At 41.2% G+C, this 21,051-nt stretch overlaps 3 protein-coding genes across 8 annotated transcripts in view; 1 reads left to right on the forward strand and 2 right to left on the reverse strand.

Moving 5' to 3' along the window:
• Nucleotides 1–290, reverse strand: part of FANCD2 (FA complementation group D2) — a 60,668-nt gene extending 60,378 nt beyond the window's left edge. The window contains exon 1 of the mRNA XM_061617759.1: nt 6–290. Within this exon, the coding sequence (XP_061473743.1) occupies nt 6–79 (74 nt within the window). The 5' untranslated portion in view covers nt 80–290. The remainder of the gene's footprint in view (nt 1–5) is intronic.
• On the forward strand, nt 40–16,647 carry EMC3 (ER membrane protein complex subunit 3). 5 transcript variants are annotated; one of them, XM_061617764.1, is made up of 10 exons: nt 40–435; nt 976–1,178; nt 2,397–2,454; nt 5,398–5,491; nt 6,352–6,456; nt 9,611–9,692; nt 9,813–9,892; nt 10,932–11,014; nt 12,115–12,256; nt 15,945–16,647. In XM_061617764.1, exons 2-9 carry the CDS (start codon nt 1,024–1,026, stop codon nt 12,241–12,243), a joined length of 786 nt encoding a protein of 261 aa, XP_061473748.1. In that variant the 5' UTR covers nt 40–435; nt 976–1,023; the 3' UTR covers nt 12,244–12,256; nt 15,945–16,647. The 5 variants fall into 5 exon arrangements, with proteins under 5 accessions (XP_061473748.1, XP_061473749.1, XP_061473750.1 ...); XM_061617765.1 differs by lacking the exon at nt 15,945–16,647 and having other exon boundaries at nt 40–371; nt 12,115–12,355; XM_061617766.1 differs by lacking the exon at nt 15,945–16,647 and having other exon boundaries at nt 40–268; nt 12,115–12,355.
• Nucleotides 14,136–18,256, reverse strand: C3H3orf62 (chromosome 3 C3orf62 homolog). 2 transcript variants are annotated; one of them, XR_009761446.1, is made up of 4 exons: nt 17,551–18,256; nt 15,994–16,085; nt 14,575–14,930; nt 14,136–14,162 (listed from the first exon to the last, which is right to left on the reverse strand). XR_009761446.1 is itself a non-coding variant. In XM_061617761.1 (3 exons), exons 1-3 carry the CDS (start codon nt 17,997–17,999, stop codon nt 14,680–14,682), a joined length of 792 nt encoding a protein of 263 aa, XP_061473745.1. In that variant the 5' UTR covers nt 18,000–18,256; the 3' UTR covers nt 14,324–14,679. The 2 variants fall into 2 exon arrangements, 1 of the variants encoding a protein (XP_061473745.1); XM_061617761.1 differs by lacking the exon at nt 14,136–14,162 and having other exon boundaries at nt 14,324–14,930.
• Between the last annotated feature and the right edge of the window lie 2,795 nt (nt 18,257–21,051).

Here is a 21,051-nt window from a genome sequence, read left to right on the forward strand (position 1 = left end):
CCTACCGGTCTGCGCGCTTTCCTCCTCTTTCAAATGATTCCGCCAAGCGCCAACTCGGGGCGCGTCGCGATGACCTCATCGTACACGTGACGCTCCTCCAGCCCGGCGCTTTGCAAACGAATCAGGCATCATTCCCGGAAGGGTGAAGGTGGACCAGGGTGGTGTTGCGAAGGTAGAAGCGGCGACGGGGTCGCGCGGCTGTAGTGGAAAGTTGGTCAGACTTCTTTGTCTTTCCTCTCTACTTGAGGGGGAAGCTCAGGCTGCTGAGGTAGGCGCGTAGAATTTCTCCCCACCGGGGGTGAAGTTTGAAGGAAAAAGGTGCCGGGGCTTTTAAGCCCGTGTAGCCTGGAAGCTCTGCGGCTGAATTCCAGGTGCATGAAAGCCGGCTGTGATTTCTTCATGGAAAGGGGAAGACCCTTTATTTATTTTACATTTGTAAGTCGCCTATTAACCCAGTCCTACTAGGTGGCAAGCGGGTCTGTCTCTTATTCATTATTTCCTCTGCCGCAGAGTTGCGCCCTGGCATTAAAAATTGGTCATGGGGCCGAGCTCTTGCTCAGGCGAAGCGTTGCCTACTGTTAAGGGTATTTCTTCTTGTCTTCTCCCTTGCCTCTAACATCACTGCCTGTAACAAATCCTCCAGAGTGACAAATTCTCCAGCCTTTAGGCTTTCCTGGAGGCAAATGAGGATTAATACTCAAAGCTTTCGTAATCCCCCCTCCGTGTCATATCTTTTTTCATTATCAACTGTGGCTGCCTTGTAACTTTTTTTTATAGACATAAGGGACAGTTGAGTGTAAGGAGGGATTCGTGTGATGGAGTTAGAAACGTTGATATGTTCTGGGCAACTGGCAGTCTGGGACAGGAAAAGTATCTTTAAAATAAAGAAAACTTGGCTAGCAACATATTAGCTGGCCCAGTGATAATTAGAAATTTCTGTTTGACTTATCAGCTGCTACTCTTTGTTCCCCCTAGCTATTAAAGACTGAAACTGATGTGCATGACCAGAATTGAATTTAAACAATGAGTGAGCCAGAGCTGTTGCTGGACTCTAATATTCGACTATGGGTGGTGCTTCCCATTGTTTTCATAACCTTCTTTGTGGGCATGATTCGCCACTATGTGTCTATCCTGCTCCAAAGTGATAAAAAACTCACTCAGGAGCAAGTGTCTGACAGGTAAGAGATGCTTGCAACTAAACATTGGATATTGTTTCTTATAATAATTAAAAACTATAGAGCTGGATGACATAATGTGATGGTAGCATCTTGTGCTAAGGTATGTTTTTAAATTGGCTTGCTGAGCTTCAGTAGATGGATTGTATTATGTTTCAGATTGGCTCTTGCTATGTATGTATTTGGGAGTGCTCCTTCATGTCCACATGGCAGGTGCGGTTGGGGTATTTTAGGATGGTCAAGCCTAGTCTTTGTAGATTAGTAAGAAAAATACACAAGTCAGGCTAGGAAAAGTGGAACCTAGCCAGTGGATCCTGTCAACTGAGCTGATGAAAATCCACAGTGTTATCATCTTTAACCTGAAAAAAAAATAGATGACTGTGTACTAAAATTTACACCAAAATGTTTGTAATACTCAGATTTTAAAATTATATTTTGATTTTTTTAGCATTTTAGATTTTGACTTCTATGTTTATGTAGATGTATGTATGTACATGTTTTCCAGATTTTCTTCTGCAAATGTTTATTGATCTTCCTTCAGATTGTTACTGATCACATAGATGAGATGAAATGTGGTGATAGTGAAAGAGGATAAGAAAACACTTACTAAAAGCTCTAAAGCTAATCTAGTTGAATATAACTGGGCTTTTCAAGCGGATTATGGCATGGCATGTGACTACTCAGTTCTTTATGGTTTTCCAATATGAAGATAATTTCAATATAGAAAAATGTATGTATACTATGTTTTCACACAGCAAATCCATGGATTGAGTAGCCAATGCATATATTAGACTATTTGTACTTTGCTACCCAGATTTCTGGCCAACACCAAAAACTAGCTCCCCCCAAATTGTAGTCTGTTTCATACGTGCTGCGCCCTTCAGATACTGATGAACATCCTTATGTTTTCTTCACACACAATTTCTGTGTATCAAAAAGCACTATATGAAGCAGCTATCTGTGGCAGGGAATAAAACTTGTTGCCTTTATTAGTTTGAAATCTAGTGTTAGTTCCCAAATCAGCTCTTGTTTAATCCTAAAATCATGCTCAATACTATGGAAAGTGATAGATTTTTATTTGAAAAATAACTATGTAAACGTTAACTTATCAACTCTTGTATTTTGCATGAATGTAACATGCAGTGCTTATGCAGGGTTATCTTTCTGTCTTTCTCATTCTCTTGTATTTCATATATACAATAATGGCTTTCTTTCTTCCAGCCAAGTTCTAATTCGAAGCAGAGTTCTCAGAGAAAATGGAAAGTACATTCCGAAGCAGGTATGCTTCCATTTGTCTGAAAATATCCACATGTTACATTGGGGTGTTTTAAAAAAAAGAATGGAGGAAGGGGAAGTCTTAATTGCTGCAAGATTTGGAATGTAGTCTGTTCTTATGCTGCCATGTGGGAAAATTGGATCTGCTACTGCTTTAAAATATGGTTACTGAGATCAAGCATGCTTGAACCAGAAGGTGCTGATATTCATCACAGAAGCCAGAATGGAGGGGAGGCATCTGTACAGGTTTTAATGGCTAGAATGAATGTGGGGCATCCTGACAATCTAAGGAAAAAAATAACCTGTCAAATTAAAGTGGCCTATAACAGGCACAAGCTAGTAGATTTTTTATTTTATTTTATTAAGCTTATATACCGCCCGACTAGCAACAGCTCTCTGGGCGGTGAACATTAAAAATACAATAAAAATAACACAATACAGTATATCACAATACAAAACTGTACAAAAAACTGTACAGTCTAAAATCAAAATATAATAATTTAGAATTAACAGGAATTAAAATGCCTCAGAGAAGAGAAAGGTTTTAACCTGGCGCCGAAAAGATGATAGTGTCGGCGCCAGGCGCACCTCCTCAAGGCGACCATTCCATAGTTCGGGGGCCACCACTGAGAAGGCCCTAGATCTTGTCACCACTCTCCGGGCTTCCCTATGAGTCGGAACCTGGAGGAGGGCCTTCGTAGTAGATCGTAGTGTACGGGCCGGTTCATAGCGGGAGAGGCGTTCCAACAGATATTGTGGTCCCGTGCCGTGTAAGGCTTTATAGGTAAGTACCAACACTTTGAATCTGGCCCGGAAGCATATTGGAAGCCAGTGCAAACGGGCTAGCACAGGTGTTATATGCTCAGACCGCTTAGTTCTTGTTAGCAGTCTGGCCGCTGCATTTTGCACTAGCTGTAGCTTCCGAATCGTCTTCAAAGGTAGCCCTACGTAAAGCGCATTGCAGTAGTCCAGACGCAAGGTTACCATAGCATGTACCACTGATGTGAGATCCTCCTTACTCAGATAGGGACGTAGCTGGGCTACCAACCGAAGTTGGTAGAACGCATTCCGGGCCACCGAGGCTACATGAGCCTCAAGTGTGAGGGAAGAGTCTAAGATGACTCCCAGACTACGCACCTGTTCCTTTAGGGGGAGTGTAACCCCATCCAGGACAGGGTATATATCCACCATCCGATCAGAGAAACCATCCACCAACAGCATCTCAGTCTTGTCAGGATTGAGTCTCAGTTTGTTAGTTCTCATCCAGTCCATTGTCGCAGCCAGGCAACGGTTCAGCACGTCGACTGCCTCACCTGAAGAAGATGTAAAGGAGAAGTAGAGCTGCGTGTCATCAATACATCAAAACTTGTATAGTCGCATGATGATCCAACTTCAGCCTCTGTCTAAATGTGCCCCTTGGAGATCTACTTTGATTTATTAACATCTATATAAAGCCGCTGGGGGCTATCATCAGGAGATTTGGGCTGCAGTGTCACCAGTATGCAGATGATACGCAGCTCTGTCATTCAAATCTTCACTGAGGTTGGCTGTAGAAACCCTGTCCAAGTGCCTGGAGTCGGTGAGTGGCTGGATGGGAAGGAATAAGCTGAAGCTGAACCCTGACAAAACCGAGGTACTGTTCGTGGGAGACAAGAGAAGGTTGGGGGATGTTGACCTGGTGCTCAATGGGGTACAATTGCCCCTGAAAGACCAGGTCCGCAGCCTGGGGGGTCATTGACTCCCAACTGTCCATGGAAGCTCAGGTTTCGGCTGTGAGCCAGGCAGCACTGTGTCAACTCCATCTGATACGGAAGTTACGCCCCTACCTTCCCAATCATCTGCTCCCATAAGTGGTACATGCCCTGGTCTCCTCTCGCCTAGACTACTGCAATGCGCTCTACATGGGGCTACCCTTGAAAACGGTCCAGAAGCTGCAACTGGTACAGAACGCGGCAGCGTGCCTGATTAAAGGCAGCCGTCGGCGAGATCACATCATTCCAGTGCTAAAAGAGTTGCATTGGTTACCAGTTGCTTGCCAGGCCCAATTCAAGGTGTTGGTTTTGACCTTTTAATTCCTACACGGTTTCGGCCCAGTCTGTCTGAAGGAGCGCCTTCAGCATCATCAGCTAGGCCACCCAACAAGATCAGCCTCAAAAGACCTTCTCTCCATCCCATCAGTCAAAACAGCCAGACTGGTGAGGACTAGGGAGAGGGCTTTTTCAATTGTGGCCACTACCCTGTGGAACTCCCTGCCAAATGATCTCCGCCATGCCTCTTCTATGATGAGCTTCCACCGGGCCTTGAAGACCTGGCTCTTCAGGCAGGATTTTGGGGTGGGCTAGATTTTATCATAATTGTTTTCAGATTTTTAATGTCTAATGTATTTGTATGTCTATTTTGTACGTCGCCCAGAGTGGCTGGATAACCAGCCAGATGGGCGACTAATAAATTCAATAAATAATAAATAAATATTCCACCACATACTTTCTGTTGTAAGTTTTTTAGTAGATAGCTCTTTATGGGAGCATCATAGGGTTTTCAGTATAATTTTATTTCTTTGACTCTTATCGCTATTATAGGAATGAGAAAATTACTTATATTGCCATGGAACTTTCAATAAACGTCTAACATGATTATCTGTAAAAATGTTTGGCTGCACCTCTGTGTAAATCATGAGTGTCTAAACTATGCCACAAGGATCTAGATAAAAAGATACTTGAGAAACTTGTGTGATGGGGGTAAGGAACTTCTAATAAATTAGGACCAGATATGTATTGCCACTCTTTTGTGTGAAATCTGTAAGCACTTGGTAAAACAGAGAAGATAGTTTGAAGTGCAAATGTCAGCCACCAGCTTCACCAACTCTTTTACAGAGAAGTAAACTGCATTTAACATTGAAGCCCTGTGTCTGCTTCCTTTGATAGAATTTGCTTTTTTTCTTTTTCAGTCCTTCCTGACACGGAAGTATTATTTCAATAATCCAGATGATGGATTCTTTAAGAAAACTAAAAGGAAGGTAGTTCCACCTTCTCCAATGACAGGTAAGTAAGAAGCCTTCCTGAGAGGGTTGTTCATTTTTATCATGAGTTTGTTATATTCTAAAACATGAGCAATAGAGCAGTAATAGGAACATATCGTTTGGTTGCTTTGAAGACTACCTGGCATCCTCATAAAAAAGAAAATCTGTTGCATGTCATAATTCTTTTATTTCATTATATTGTAAGATCAATCTGGATGTCCCAGGGGTTTGCCTCTATTTCTGTTATGTTCTGGCTTAAAAACTACATACAGTACTAGAGCTGTGATTGCTTTCAAATGCAGTCTGTTGCTTGAAGCTCCCTCTGGCAGATTGTTTTTTAAATGTTGTACATTGCTTTGTCAGCTGATTGTTTTTGGATATCTTCCTGCTCATGTTATTTGGAATGAGATCATGTATGATTGCTAGGAATTTTTGATTTTGCTGAAGACGGTATTGTGTTATGTTCCCAGCTCCTGAATGGAAATGTTGCTGGGAACAAGGCAGCTGCAATGTCAAATTCTGGCTTTAAGAATGCAGCGCTTGTTGCAGGGCTGTTACATTTTTTTGGAAAATGATGTGATTTTTTCATGTCTTTAAAGCAAAAGATGTGAGAGGAGCACATGAAGTCTATTGAGAAGAGATTAATCCTGTACTGTGGGGCCCGGGATATGTACTGTATAGTTAAGAACATTGGAACCCAGATATGCCTAAAGTCAACAACCATTCTGCAATAGCAAATTAAATACTGAAGACTAAACCAGAGTGATCATGCTAAGGAGGTTGCCTTTGTTGTTTTTACATTAGTACACCAAGACATTTCAAAAATCCAAGGGCTTAGACAGTGTCTGTTGTATGGTCACTTGAATTGTATTTTCCTTGCAGATCCTACTATGCTGACTGATATGATGAAAGGGAACGTAACAAATGTGCTGCCTATGATTCTGATTGGTGGCTGGATCAACATGACTTTCTCTGGTTTTGTCACAAGTGAGTGTCAGTTTAGGAATCTAAATTTGTGGGTCTGGAAGCCTTGGGTCACTTTGCAACACTAATGCATCTTCCCAGAGATCTTGCCTTCCTCTTATTTATTGAGTGTAGTCTGAGACATAGTGGCCTTGAACTAGTCACTATTTCCAGTCTTCAGTCTATAAAAAGGGAGTAGTGGCTTTCCTTACACTGAGGCCACAGCGTTGGATATCATGAGCTTTGACTCTGTATGAGACTGGGAGTGGTTTATCTCATTCCTGAAAATATTTCTCCCTCTTGTTTATTTGTTTATTTATTGAATTTATTAGTCGCCCATCTGGCTGGCTGCCCAGCCGCTCTGGCGACATACAACATAGGCATACAATACGTAGGCATTAAAAATCTAAAAACAATAAAGATAAAATTTAAAATCTTGTGTGTTTACAGTGCACTATTATTCTTGCTATGCCTGTTCACCATCAATAGTGGGTCACTTCTATGCTGATTGGATCTTGTATTGACTTGTGTTCTTCATAGTAATGTTGACACCTAATTATATCTCAAACATTGTGTTATCTTTTTGCCTCTTTGTTTTTTAAAAAATAATTCTTTTTTTGCTCTGTTGTTGCTCTGTACTTACCCACTTAGACAGTCATCTCATGCATCTAATGGAGTGGACTTTGGCCTATGATATCTTATGCCACTGGGTTCTTTCCTTGCTGCAACAGGTTAACCCAGCTTCCCCTCTGGAATTTAGTCCACACACTATTTCAAAGGAAATTTGTGAAAATACTATGCACATTAAAACCAATATATCATCTTTTGCCATTAATCACCAATAACATTAACATAGTAATCTTTATCCTATGAGACACTCATTTGACTTTTCCACAATGTGACCAGCAGGTCTGTAATTCATGAAAAAAAATGGACTGTCTTCAAGTTGATTCCAACTTATGGGTGACCGTATGAATAGGGTTTTCATGGTAAGTGGTATTCAGAGGTGGTTTACCATTGCCTTCCTCTGAGGCTGAGAGGCAGCGACTGGCCCAAGGTCACCCAGTGAGCTTCATGGCTATGTGGGGATTCAAACCCTGGTCTCCCAGGTCGTGGTCCAACACCTTAACCACTACACCACACTGGCTCTCCTGTAATTCATAATGCTTGTTTTTTCCCTCCACATCCAATAATGGCGCTTCATACCATGTTATCTGCCTAATTTCTTCCTGGGCCATCCTGGTTTCTTATGGCTCTTTATTAAGCAAGAATATATGAATTGCATAATTTTTTAAATTTAAAAACATTTCAGAGATTTTTAATAGTAAGTGGTGGACAAAAATAAAAACATTAAAATAGTATAATAAAAGCAGAAATCTAGTAATAGCAGGGTCCAATCTTATGGCCTGATCCAGCAGGCTCTTCTTATGTTATGTGTCAGGGAAGGCCCAGGCAAAAAGACTTATTTAGAAGACATTCATCCGTTGCTTCAGATGAAGCTTCAACTATGAAAGAGGGAAGGGCATTCTAGAGTGCATTATTAGATCAGATAAGAGGTCTGTCTAGTCCAGGACCCTGGTTTCTACAGTTTTTTCTTTGGATTTCTTGTAGCTGTATATAAGGCAAAGATTGGAGGGGCAAGCTTGACATTCATTCCTTGATGTCACAGTGACATTATGTAATCATATACAAAAGTTTTTCTTGAAAGAATTTGGCCAGCTTGGGCTGAATCTGTATTGCGATGCAAGACTTTGCTCAGCAGACATTTGTGTGTGTGTGTGTGTGAAACAAAGAAAGCAATCCAAACTCTTTAAAGGACAATTCTGCTACCATCAAGCGTTCCCTCTCAACTAGTTTTCCTACTTATTTCATACAGGCAACTTGTTTGAAGTTACAGTCCTATTTTGAATTGAATGCCAAACTGGTCCCTTGCAGCATGCTATAGTAGTTGCTGCATATATCTACGTTACAATGTGGGATTACCATCTCTTATTCAGCAGGGAGAGAAGGTTCTGGTGTGCAGATTGTTTGGAATAATATTTGTCTCACAGAGAGCAAGAACCACACTTTAAATAGGAAATTAGATGGCTGGGAACCAAGCATCAAGCTGTGTCATTTAGCTGCAGATGTTAATTCTTCTAAAATCCCAAACTCAGTCAGCATTTTTATTAGCTGAGTTTTGTGTACTCTGTCACAGGAGTGGCTTATACATTTCCCCATTGGTGATTGTCACACCAGTTGTGGCTAAACAGAAACAGATGAAGCTTCATTTTTTCACCCACCTATTTCACTTCTAAAATGGCTTAAATGAAAGAGATGAATATCACATTCTCTAGTTGTTGTTTTGCTGCCTCATAGGGCAGCTTCAGAGGAAGCTGCTTTAAACCAAATCAGACAAGCAGCATTCCAGGGTTTCAAACAGCCATGCTTGGACATTCTAGGGACTGAACCTGGGAACTTCTATGTGCAAAGCATGTGCTGTACCCTGAGCTACAGCCCTTTCCTTCTATGGTTTGTGCTCTGTTCATCTGGCAGGCACTGTCTCAAGGAGAAAACATCGCATGCAACAGTCTTGAACTGACTTTTTCTTCTGAGGGAGTCTCAAAAAGTGTCCAGCATTTCAAATTTTCTGAAGCACTTCAATAAATACATTTCTCTGCACATTTTGGGGTTTGCCTTACTCTGTTGCATCTCCAACTTTCTTCTCTCTGACCCCTTCCTCAGTCCCCATGAAACCCCTTAGCTAATCCCAGCCCTGACTCTTATCCACTTCTACATTTAGGGTAAACTCTTCTCTGCCTCTTATGCCTAAAATATCCTCCCAGGAGAATATCTCCTCAGATCCAGTTTATCTGTGAAACCCTTGTCTTAACCCCTAGTCCTAATCTTAACTAATCTAATGTTTTTGATTGCTGTAAACTGCCCAGAGAGCTTCGGCTATGGGGTGGTATACAAGTGAAATAAACAAACAAACAAATAAATAAAACTGGAAAAAGCCTGATAATGTGCTTACTCTGTCTTCTCTCTTTTCTGTCTGACCTTTTTGGAATTTTGACAGTTGGGAAAATAGTTTTATGCTCATTGTGAGAGAGATCTGTCTTTGCTTATATTATCCTGTAAGGCACTGTGTACATTGGTGAATTGTTTGTGATGAGGTTTTTTTTTTAAATTTTAACAGCAAAAGTCCCCTTTCCTTTGACACTTCGTTTTAAACCGATGTTACAGCAGGGTATCGAGTTACTTACTTTGGATGCATCCTGGTAAGAGTCCTTCACTGTGCTCCAGGCAATGTTTGACTATCTAAAACTGTGAAAGTTACTGCAATGTTGGGAATTGGGCATTTGTGCGTTTAGTTGACACCTAATTTCTTTTTTTTTTAGGGTAAGCTCTGCTTCTTGGTATTTTCTAAACGTGTTTGGACTTCGAAGCATTTATACTCTCATTCTTGGCCAAGATAATGGTAAGATATTGCTATTAATGTAAAATTAGAGTAATACTTGGGGTAGTGAATCGTCAGCTATGGTTAAATGACTACTCCCCCTCAGTTATTCCATTTTGAGTCTCATACCTTTAGCACAAGAGGGGGGAACTGGATCTGGCTGGCAGTCATATCTCTCCCACCTCAGTGGGCCAGGTTTGATAGGTGGGAGAGACCACCAACCTGTTAGTCACCTCATGTCAGTCAGCTGATTGTCTGTTACAACAACCTCCTTTGTAGACCTGCTTTCAGCTCCAAGCATGCCTTCAAAGAAGCTCCCTGTAATTAAGCTGCTCCCTTCCCTTGGCTGCGTTAGAGAGTTCCCGAAAGGAAACTCCCTAGTGTAGCTAGTCCTACCTCATTGACGACATTTTGGCTGTGCAGGACTCTCCAAGCACTGACAATCAGCTGAGTGTCTGTGCTTGCAGAGAGTGGTGTGCTTTGATCTTTGACAATCAGCTGATAGCTGGGGTTTCAAAACAGGTGAACATGGTTTGGCCAAAATGGCCTCGCAGGCCTAATTAGACTTGTGGGCTGGAGATTCCCCACGCTTGCTTGAGCAGAAACTGTATGGGTTCAGGTGGATGCTTGCTTGTAGCTCAGTTCAGTGGCCTTAATTCAAGTAATTAGATGGCAAGAATTAAACAGTATCCCATCAACCTCTTTTTGGAACAGAAGTAAAATTCCTTAGGTATTTTCTCATAGATAGTCCTTTGCTGCTGGTAGACTTATCCATTGTATTTACTATAGAGTTTCTTATGAATTCTGACCTGGTTACTAATATTAGTAAATAGCAATATATTTTACCAATACTAAATAGACAAAAGGCTTGTTGTCATTAAGGCTGAAGAAAGTTACATCTGCTTGATTGTTGGCCTCATACTTTTTCTGCTTAATTTATACAAAACTAGGGAGATACCTTGCTGTCTACCACAGCACTGAACTGCTCAAATTATCCCCCCCTTTGATGCTCTTAGTGCTGTTGTTGTAATGTGAGTCACTCTTTCATGTTTGTTTGCAGCTGCGGATCAGTCCAGAGTAATGCAGGAGCAGATGACAGGGGCAGCAATGGCCATGCCTGCAGATACTAATAAAGCATTCAAGGTATGAGACTACAGTTCCAACAGCAGAAACAGGCCCCTGAAATTTCATATAGCCTTGCTCCTATTTCTTGAATATACGGGGGGAAATAGCTGAAAAATACCTGTTAGGAATGTATGTTAAAGAATTCTCTAGCTTACGAGATTGGAAACCATTGTTCTATTGAAATTTTTTCATAAAGCTCTAGGGTTCATTGGAAGATTGTCAGGAAGCTTTTAAGATCAGAAGATCAGTAATGGTGAAGCTTCCCCGAAAGGCAGCTTGCTCATCATTACTAATAAGAAACACCTATCGTTATGCATAGACAAGTTGATAAAGGTAGAAAGACTGAAAACCTATATCTCGCATCCTAGTTGGTAGAAAGTTTGAAAACCTGTATCTCACATCCTAGTTGGTGACCTGCGCAAAGAAGATATACTTATGCATTGTTTACTTGTTTATATGTAATCTTTTGCCTTTCTGTATTTAAATACTTGTACCTGTATGGCCGGTCAATGACCACAAACAATAAAGGATGTGATGTACTTATTGGGGACAAAATGGAAATATGCTGAACAAATAATTTGTTTTATAGAACTAGTCAGTTCTAAAAAAATAAGACACTAATGTTTCAAACTGCCTAAGTAGAGTCATACAGTTTGAGCTATGCTTCTGTGAACAGTTGTGCAGGAAAAGAAAAGAGTGATCTCCAGAAAACACCCTTACTTGTAGAATGTTAGGCACTAGCGGCGATGGATATACCAGCCTGGAATACCCAGTGATCTCTGTTTAGTAGTTTAGACAATTGCTAACCATAAGAACTTTGCCTTGCCCCAAACACATCAGCCCACATTATTTTCTACAGCCTCATTGCTTCCTCATGCATGTTATAACTCCAGTCCCTGCTGCAAGCTGATCACTCTTCTACACCCAGCCGGGGAATGCTCAGATACATTTCAGTCATAAACGTCAGTGCTGTTCTTCAAAATTCACAGTCTAAACTACCATGAATAAATTAAGGCAGAATGTTGAGCAAGATTTCTCAAGTAAGGGTTCCAAGAGGGAACGTAAGTAGTTAGTACACTTCTACTGGCTGTGTCAATGTTCTTTCTTTGTCATTGCAGACAGAATGGGAGGCTCTAGAACTGACTGATCATCAGTGGGCACTCGAAGATGTTGAAGAGGAACTTATGGCGAAAGATCTCCGCTTTGAAGGCATGTTTAAGGAAGAACTGCAGACATCCATGTTCTGAGCCACTACATATGGTTGGCATTAAATCATTTTGTGTTTATTTATCTATAGTGTATTCTTACTGATGGCCAGAATAAAGATGGATCAGAACCTCTGTGAGCTATAGAGCTGCAGGAGAGAGTGTTGCTTCTGATGTCTCTTCTGATGCCTTTTGAGTCACATTGGAGTTCTGGTTTGGCAGCTGCTGACAGGATATGTCAGGTCAGAAGGCAAGCTACTGAACTTGTAGTCATTGAACAAACTTATTGGAAGTAACATAAGCTCAGGACAACTTGAAATTGAGTGGGTTCTTGCAGATTTTAACACTATCAACTATTTCTCTAGAAACATCAAGTCTAGTTCAGAGTATATTATCAACATACTGACATAGGATTCAATCCCTGAAGCCTCCCTCTCACTGCCAGGGCTCAGCCTTGCTACATGTGCATAATTATTATTAGACTTCAGTTTAGATAGGAGGAGCTTCCAAAGATTGTTCTCCCTACTTATTGCAATCCAGTGGTCCAGAGACTAAGCTGCTCTCCTCTGTCCACTAGAAGGCAGGTTCTTTTAAGAAGAAAGACGTGGCTGGTAGCTGGACTAGAAGCAACTTGTCCTCTCTAGAGCCAGTCTTTTTCCTGCCCCCTAAGTGAACAGTTGCAGGTAGAGGGTCTGGTCTTCTTGATCAGTAACTAAACACTGATTTGGATATTTTAAAAGGACAGTTGGTACACTTTGACATTAGTTGGCATGAGCACTAGATCTATGTGTGGTTAGATGTCTTTCGTCCTAAGAGTTTGACTGAAATGTTAGTAGGATATGATCTAGAATCAAGGGAAATCCCTTTTTATTAAGACATTGTTTGTCTTTGGAAGACAAGCTTGAGCTCTTGCCCTTGTTGCTCCCTCAGGGAACAATCGTCTAAAGTCTCCCAATATGCATGACCTAAGGTACTTTGTGAATTATATTCCAGTGCTCTTTGGAGGCTTGTATGTATAACCAAAAGACAATGCACATTCCTCAAATTCATAATGCTAGGAAACTAGGTTGACTGAATAAAATGTTCTTGTTTATCAGCTAAAGTAATGGCTGTCGGTCAGTTGTTATAGTGTGACAGTAAAGTGGCACAGTAGAGAAAAGACTGCTGAAGCAGTACTCAATCTGAAGTTGGCCAGAATGTAAAAGTTTGGAATATTAACTTTTCAGAGTAACATGTGGCCTAGGCCTACCACTGGTTGGGTTATGTTTTTATGCATGAGAACAATGAAGGAAGCCTTTCACTGTTCTTGTGTCTTTAAGAAACAAGATAATTTGTATCAATGAAACGGGACTCTGGTCCAGCTCTAGTCACATACAGTAGCTAGTACTGTGAGAGGAAGTATGCACATCTCTTTTTGGAATAGCTGCATCTGGCCAGGCCAGTGAGGCTCTAAGTATCCTGTTACCTATGTTCATCTATGTCCAGGTCTCTCTTACTGCAACAGTACATTTGTATTTAGAATTAGCTATAAAATATTTAGTAGTAAACTTCAGAAGACTTTCATGTTGTTCTTGACTTGTAAGACAGACACTTCCTCCCAATTTTATTCTTGTGTGGAAGCTACTTTTAACATTATAAAATCCTTTTTAAGCAGCAACTGAATTTGACTCCAGCATCAAGATAAGATTTCTTTACTAATAATGATGCTTCCCTTTATCAAGACAGTAACAAGCACCCAAACACAAAAGCTTGAAAAGCAAAAATAGTGTATCACAAATATATGGCTGGGGTACTGGGAGATGGGTACAGCAGCTTAGTGTCTCCATGTTTATGGCAAATAAACTCTTGGGCTGCTCTTCAGTAGTGATGGTGTGCATATTTTGTCCTGTGTGATATGAAGCAGCTCTTACCGTGGTGGATTGTAAGCTTGTTCTTGAGGGGAGTGTAAAGAGATTTCTGTGCTGTAGCAGATGATAAACGCATGAAGTAGCAGCTCCAGTAATTCTAAATGTTCACTTAGTAGTTATTCACTTCTCAAATCATGCTTTTGCAATACCTCATACTGTCCTCTTATGAATGAGCTTTACAAGATAAGCCAGCTAAAAGCTTTAATCTAAGCCAGTTTTGCCATAATATAGATAATAGGACTTGTACCATTCCAGTGTTTGACAAATGTGGAAAACCATGACTACATAAGCAGTTACTTAATATCTGACCTGTCACATACATTATAGAGACATTGTATCATGAAAGTCCAAGGAAAATATCTGAGATGTAATACTCATTTTTCCTGATCATGGCCCAAATGATGTTCACTGTTTAGTGGTCTGTGGGGAAAATACTCTTAACATCACACTATTGTAAATCACTTACTTTAATAGTGCATCTCGTAACAGACAGGATTATTTGCCAAAGTTTCCATGGTTCAGAAGTGTTAATTATCAAATCTTAAATAGCTCACACCTTACACCAGCCTCTCTAGTGCAGCTGCTGCAAGGTGGAGCTGTTTGGTTTGTAATCCTCTTCCATATCCAGCAGTGTTTCAATAATTGCTTCATCCTCTAAGGTATGCTCCAGGACCTTTCTGAAACTGGTCCTCGCACTCAGATCCAGCACTGAGGCTTCATCTGGAGGAAACAGTTCACTTGAAAGCTTAGACATTTGATGGAGTTCATTCTCCAAATCCGTTTTGCTGTGTAGCCTCTCTGCTGACCAAACAGCTGAGTTGTCTTCAATGTAAAAACGAATACAACATATAAGTCCTGCCCCCAGATAGCTGCACAGGTTGATACACAGAGAGATTTTCAATATAAACAACCCAGGTTGCCCAGCCAGAAAGCGCAATAAAAATTACTTCTAATTGTTAATACAACACAATCGTTAATATTTCCAATTGTTAATATAATATTCCTGCTGCTTTTCATTTGCCCAACATGTAAAGTGTAAGTACTAGCCTTTTTCTAACGGTACTGTTCGAGAATCCACCACTCTCAGGTTTATTCTATTATTACTTTATCTTAAATGTTTGCTGATGGATTGAATGCAAGTAGCTAATAATGGGAAGATTCTTAATAATGCATGCTAATCAGGCCACTGTAATCTAATGGCTAGACATGGATGGCTAACCTGTGGGCTACAAACTATCCAAGCCTTTTTTTATGCCTGTCTTCCCCCCCCCCCCGCCGCCTATGGCAATTTGGCATTAGTTTTGTTTTTTAACAAATCCCATTGCTCTTCTCAGAGGGCTCATACAAGTTCAGGATGCAAATTTCTCCCTCTCCCTCCCACTAGATGGCATCTGGTGTGTGTGTGTGTGGGAGAAGAATCTGCATCCCCATTGTGGAGCTGGGACAGTACCAGGATCAGGGTACATATCCTTTCCCCCCCCCAATATTCACCAGATCAATCATATTGGGCCCCCAAAGGTTAGCCAATCCTCATCCTTCCCAGTCATATGCAATTGTCTCCCAAGTGCAAAGGTCATACCTCAAGGCTGTGCATGCATGCTTATCCTTCAATTGTTCAATCTGTTGGCTTCTGTTGAAATTATTTGCTATGGTACATCTTGCAGCCATGCAGCCATTCTGACAGCTATTCATTAAACACATTAAAATAGTACTGTCTGGGGCATATACTGCTTGTTTAGTAGCAGAGAAATAATAAGATACCTCACCAGATTATGAGAAATGATTACACAGAATCCTACTGCTTCAATAGGCATGCAATTCTATTCCTCTTTACAGACCCACTTTAAAAAAGCCATGTCAACTGAGCAGGGGAGACAGCACTTACCACTCGTATTGGCAAGATCTTTCAGACTCTGTGGAGGCACATCACCGGCAGTTATACTTGTTTCTGATTTCACAGGCCTTTCATCAGTTTTGCTAAACATCACAAAAGCACTTTTAACTGAACAATACAAGACCAATTTCCAGAAATAAAAAACACACTCTAAAGAGGATGATCTACTAGGTACTAAAATCTTACCCCAGTATACATTAAACAGTAGGTTTCTTGGCTTTTTGAAACATGGTTTAGAGCATTGGTGTGGCCCTACATATTAACAAGTAAGTATTCTTGCATCTGTTGTATCTTTCTGTTTTTAAAACTCTTAGCAACTGACCTATTTGGGATCTTTGGAAAGGGATCTACAAAGATCACTACTTTACAATTGTTCAAGGGAGATTGTTGGGGAAACAAGAATTCCAAGGTCTAGTGTGGTCTACGTAGTCCAGATAGTGACTTCTAAGAGATCTGTGGCATAATGCAAAACAAACCCTTTCATGATTTTCAGAAATTACTGAGTAGATTTTTACCATAAACCAGTGTTGGGTAAAGTATCATGTCTGAGAAATAGCCCTTAGCTGAGGACTCATTTGGGTGTAGAGAAAGGAGCAGTATGAGCAGTTAATCCGTGTAATGTAAGAACCACTTTTCAAAAATACATTCCAGAGGTAGAGGTACAAGTGTAGCAAATCCTCGTGTCCTACTTGATATGGAAGGTGCTTTCCTTTTTAGATAAATTTGTGATAAGCACATCATACAGAAAAGAGGGTCAAATGGATTTTACTGCCGCAGGTACAAAAAAGTAAGTATTTAGCATTATTGCCTCATGCTCATATAAAATCCAACAGACTAAGGCTACAATCTTACATATATACTTACCTGGGAGTAAGTCTCACAGAATTCAGTGGAACTTACTTCTGAGTAGATGTGTATAAGATTATGTTGCTAATATTCTGTTTGCTGTCCTTTCATGATGCCTCAGATCTACAACCTGAGGCAGTCCACCTCATTCTGCCTAAATAGTAGGGCTAGCTGTGTACAAACTGCCTGATAATACAGGGGGATCATTCCAGTGGTTTGACTTAGTCTGTATTTTCCCCACCGGTTATTGGATCACATTGCCCTTCTAATAGCCACCTCAGCTTTGAAGGGAACATTCCTAACCCGTGCTTGCATCAGTTTCCTGTAAAGGGCTTGTCCTGCTTATCTCCCATAAGCAGCCTGGCCATTTTCAAAAGACTAGAAGAGGGGATAGCAGCTGTTAGTTGCAGCAGTAGCAATTGACAGAAATTTACAGATAGAAGCGGGGGGGGGGGCATAAACAGCCATCAAAAGCATCCTAACACTCTGCTATCAAGGTCCTGTTCTACCATTCAGCAGAGTGACACAGCATGTTCTGAGCATCACTAAAAAGGGGCAAATGGTTCATTTATCAATATATATCTTGAGCCACTCTAGAATCAGCCCTTTGGATCAGCAAGATGCCAGATCAGCAGCCATCAAAACAGAAATTCAAATGCTATTCATAACACAGAAATTAAGCCTGTAACAGGCAAAGCCTACCTTAGATGTCCTTTTCTCCATCTCTCATTGTCTTCTGGGCTGATAAAAAACTGCCTGTCAGCCATGAAGATTGGAGGATGTAGCCATGTATTTTCCTTGCTTGTCAGGGGTTCCCGTTTTGTACATGTTATGTTGGAGGCTATAGTCAGTGGAATAAGGTTTGGCTTGAAGAGGGGATTCTCTTTTTCAGGAACAGAAGAGACTGGTAAAGAGGACTGGGGACAATAAACGGAAGGCGTGGGTTCTCCCTTGTGACTCAAGAGGTCTGCATTGTGGGGTGAAGACAGCTGTGCTGTCTGCAAGTCAAAGTTCTGATCAGTGGTGGAATCTGGGGAGGCAGGGGAAGGAACTGAGAGATCTTCCATTGCTCTGTCAATAGCTGCGGTTAGCTCCTTACGGCATCTGCTTAGCTTATCAGACATCTCACCTGAAAGGGAGAAGTATCTCATTGCCCAAGAGTTTGATTATGTAAGGAAGTATACAGGTGGGGAGTGGATGAACCAACTAAAATCAGTACCAAGCTGCCAGTCTTTTCTGAGACAGAGCAGTCAATCCTATGTTTTATCATTAGTCTCTAAAAACATTTGATAGAATAGTTGAGTTGGAAGGGGCCTATAGGGCCATAGAGTCCAACACCCTACTCAATGCAGGAATCCAAGGTAAAGCACACCTGACGGATGGCTGTCCAGCTGCCTCTTGAATGCCTCCAATGTTGGACAGCCCACCACCTCCCTAGGTAATTGGTTCCATTGTCATACCACTCTAACAGTTGGGAAGTTTTTTACACAGTGTCTCCAGGGCACATCTATTACTGAATGTTAATGAAGCATTAAAAATAAGGAGAGTTCAAAACATCAGATGTGACTTTTCAAATACTTCATACAGCCAGGCCATGATTTTACATATGACTGCAGAAGTGAACTTTAGGGCTATCCAAAATTCATTTTAGATTGGCATTTGCTTAGTAAGACATACTTCTTGCCAGAGAAACCAGAATTGATAGACTTTGATCAGGAAAGCATGGGTTCAAACACCTACTCACTGTTTTAACTTGGGTGACCTTGAGGCCATCATTGCCTCCCAGCCTAATCTACATTACAAGGTTGTTATGAGGATAAAATGGTGTGCGGCACTCTTAACTCCTTGGAAGAAGGATTGAATAAAAATTGAGAAACTAAACTACTTACAGTGCAATCCGATGTATCTCTACTCAGAAATAAGCCCAGTTGCATTCATGTATAGGATTACAGCCTCAGTAAGATAAAATGTAGGTTTTTGAAAAGGCAGAGATTGAAGTCTGTCCATCTAAAGTTTCTTATTCAATAATAGATGTTTATGTTGACTTAATTTCAATTTTATGAAATGTTTCTATTATATGCACTCTCGTCTGAGAACTCTCTTGCTGTATAAGATCATGCTGACAGACTCCAACTAGCCTCTCTAGAAAGCCATTACCACTTTCCTGGTTCTATACTTGCAGCTAACAACCTCTCTCTTCATCTATGAACAGGGTATAAAAATTCACTTTTTTTTTCTACTTTAAACACCCTGCTTGTGATTATATCACTGGATGGTTAACAAGCGCTAATGAGTACTTAACCTACATTAAGTGATATTTTGAGTCAAATGCCCTTAGTAAATCGAACATAGAACCCTCCACCTTCAGACATATCAAATTTCAACGGTTCACCTGTTAACAACTGTTTACTGAGTCGTCCCAATAGCAAGACAAGTACAGGATAAAAGAGCAATTCCCTAAACACTTTCGTGTAGTATGGAAATAACAACTGGATCTGGAGACTTCTAGTAAACAGCCTGTTGCCTACCCCCTCTGTGGAAGGTTTTCAACTGTCACGGAATCTTTGCCTCTGCTAGAACTTTCTCCCAAGATTGTATTAAGTGCCTTTTACTCAATAGTGTGAGAAACAAATGCATTTCAAAATTACCTTTTAGTAAAAGGTTATTAACCATCTCTCTCCAACCCAACCTTCTGAGCTTAGCCTGACATTTCCAACCTAGCTTTTCACATGGTGCTTATCACACAGATCAGAGATGGGAAACCTGTGGCCCTTCAGAGATTGCTAGACTCCATTACTCATCAGCCCTAGCCAACATGGCCAATAATCAGGGATGATAAAAGTCGTAGTCCAGCAGGTTCCCCACACCTGACCTAGACAATCCTTTCTGTAAAGTGTTCCTTGGCATTGATTCACTGTAGGCCTTTATAATAGGAGCTAATATTTCACTCATATTTCAACATGGATGAAAAAATCCAGCTATTCACCTTTTTGGATATTGCCCTTCTCTATCCATTTGATGAACTTGTCTACATAGTAAAAAATATTTTTGGGTAGAAACTGTCCATTATCTCTGAACACCCAGTCCAATGGTATCTGGTGTAAATTAAAGTCTGTGTTACTGTAAACATCTGGTGTCTTCTTTTCCCATTACCTAAACCAGCACTTCCCAAACTGGTACCCTCCAGATATTGTTGGACTCCCATCAGGCATCATCATCATCAACATTTATTATCTGCCCTTCACTCAAGTTCCCAGGGCGGGTTACAACCATTTTAAAATACAGCATTAAAAACAATTCAAACAACCTAAAATCACAAAATAGGGTGGTCCTGAAAATTTACAACTCAGCAGGTCCAGCGCCAGAGGACTGCCAGGTCAGGCCCTGGCTAAGGCCCCCCCCTTAGGGAGGGAGTGTAGCACTCCTGTTCTGTAATCCATGTTGTTGTTTACTCCCAACCCTGCTGCGATCGCAGAGGGAGCTGCCAGCCCCCCCCAACAAACCACGCGGGCCTGTGACACCTGTCTGCACGCCCCACCTATTTTTCTTGTTATCGTGAATGATGTGCATGCTGCTCATGCATACCTGCCATCAACTAAGATGGCAACAGGGGCTCCCCTAAGGGGCTGACACCCCTGCCGCAATCTTGGTTGGTGGCAGTAATGTGTGCTTATACTGTAGCATGCATGCGTGCCATCAACTAGGATGGCTGCCTGGGCATTACCCCTTAGGAAAGCCCCTGCCACCATCTTGGTTGATGGCAGCTATGTGCACATGGCATGCACACTGAGGTGCTGGGAGAGAGAGGTGAAGTGTGCAGGCCAGCACATACTATGAGCCGGGGGCAGGCTTGTATCCATGGGCCCAGTCATGCCTGGTGCTTGCCCTGGTATATACACAGGCTTTAAACAGACTGGTGTATAAATGGGGTAGAGGCATATTTGAGATAAAGGTGCTTGAACCCTGCAAGATAATTTGGATCTCACTTGTAGTGATCACTCATAAAAGGCTGATATTGATGCAGCTCCCAAGAGTAGACACCATCACAATTGTTTGAAAAGTAGCCTCCTGGTGATATCCTTCAAGAGTTAAGTTAAATAGTTGTAAAGGAGGACAGGGCTCCTGTAGCTTTAATACTCATGTTGATGATTGAATTTTCAAGAGGAATATTTTCCTATTCCATCACTCCTTCTTCTGCAACAC

The sequence above is a fragment of the Rhineura floridana genome, chromosome 3 (genome assembly GCF_030035675.1).
Source record: "Rhineura floridana isolate rRhiFlo1 chromosome 3, rRhiFlo1.hap2, whole genome shotgun sequence".
Taxonomy (NCBI): domain Eukaryota; kingdom Metazoa; phylum Chordata; class Lepidosauria; order Squamata; family Rhineuridae; genus Rhineura; species Rhineura floridana.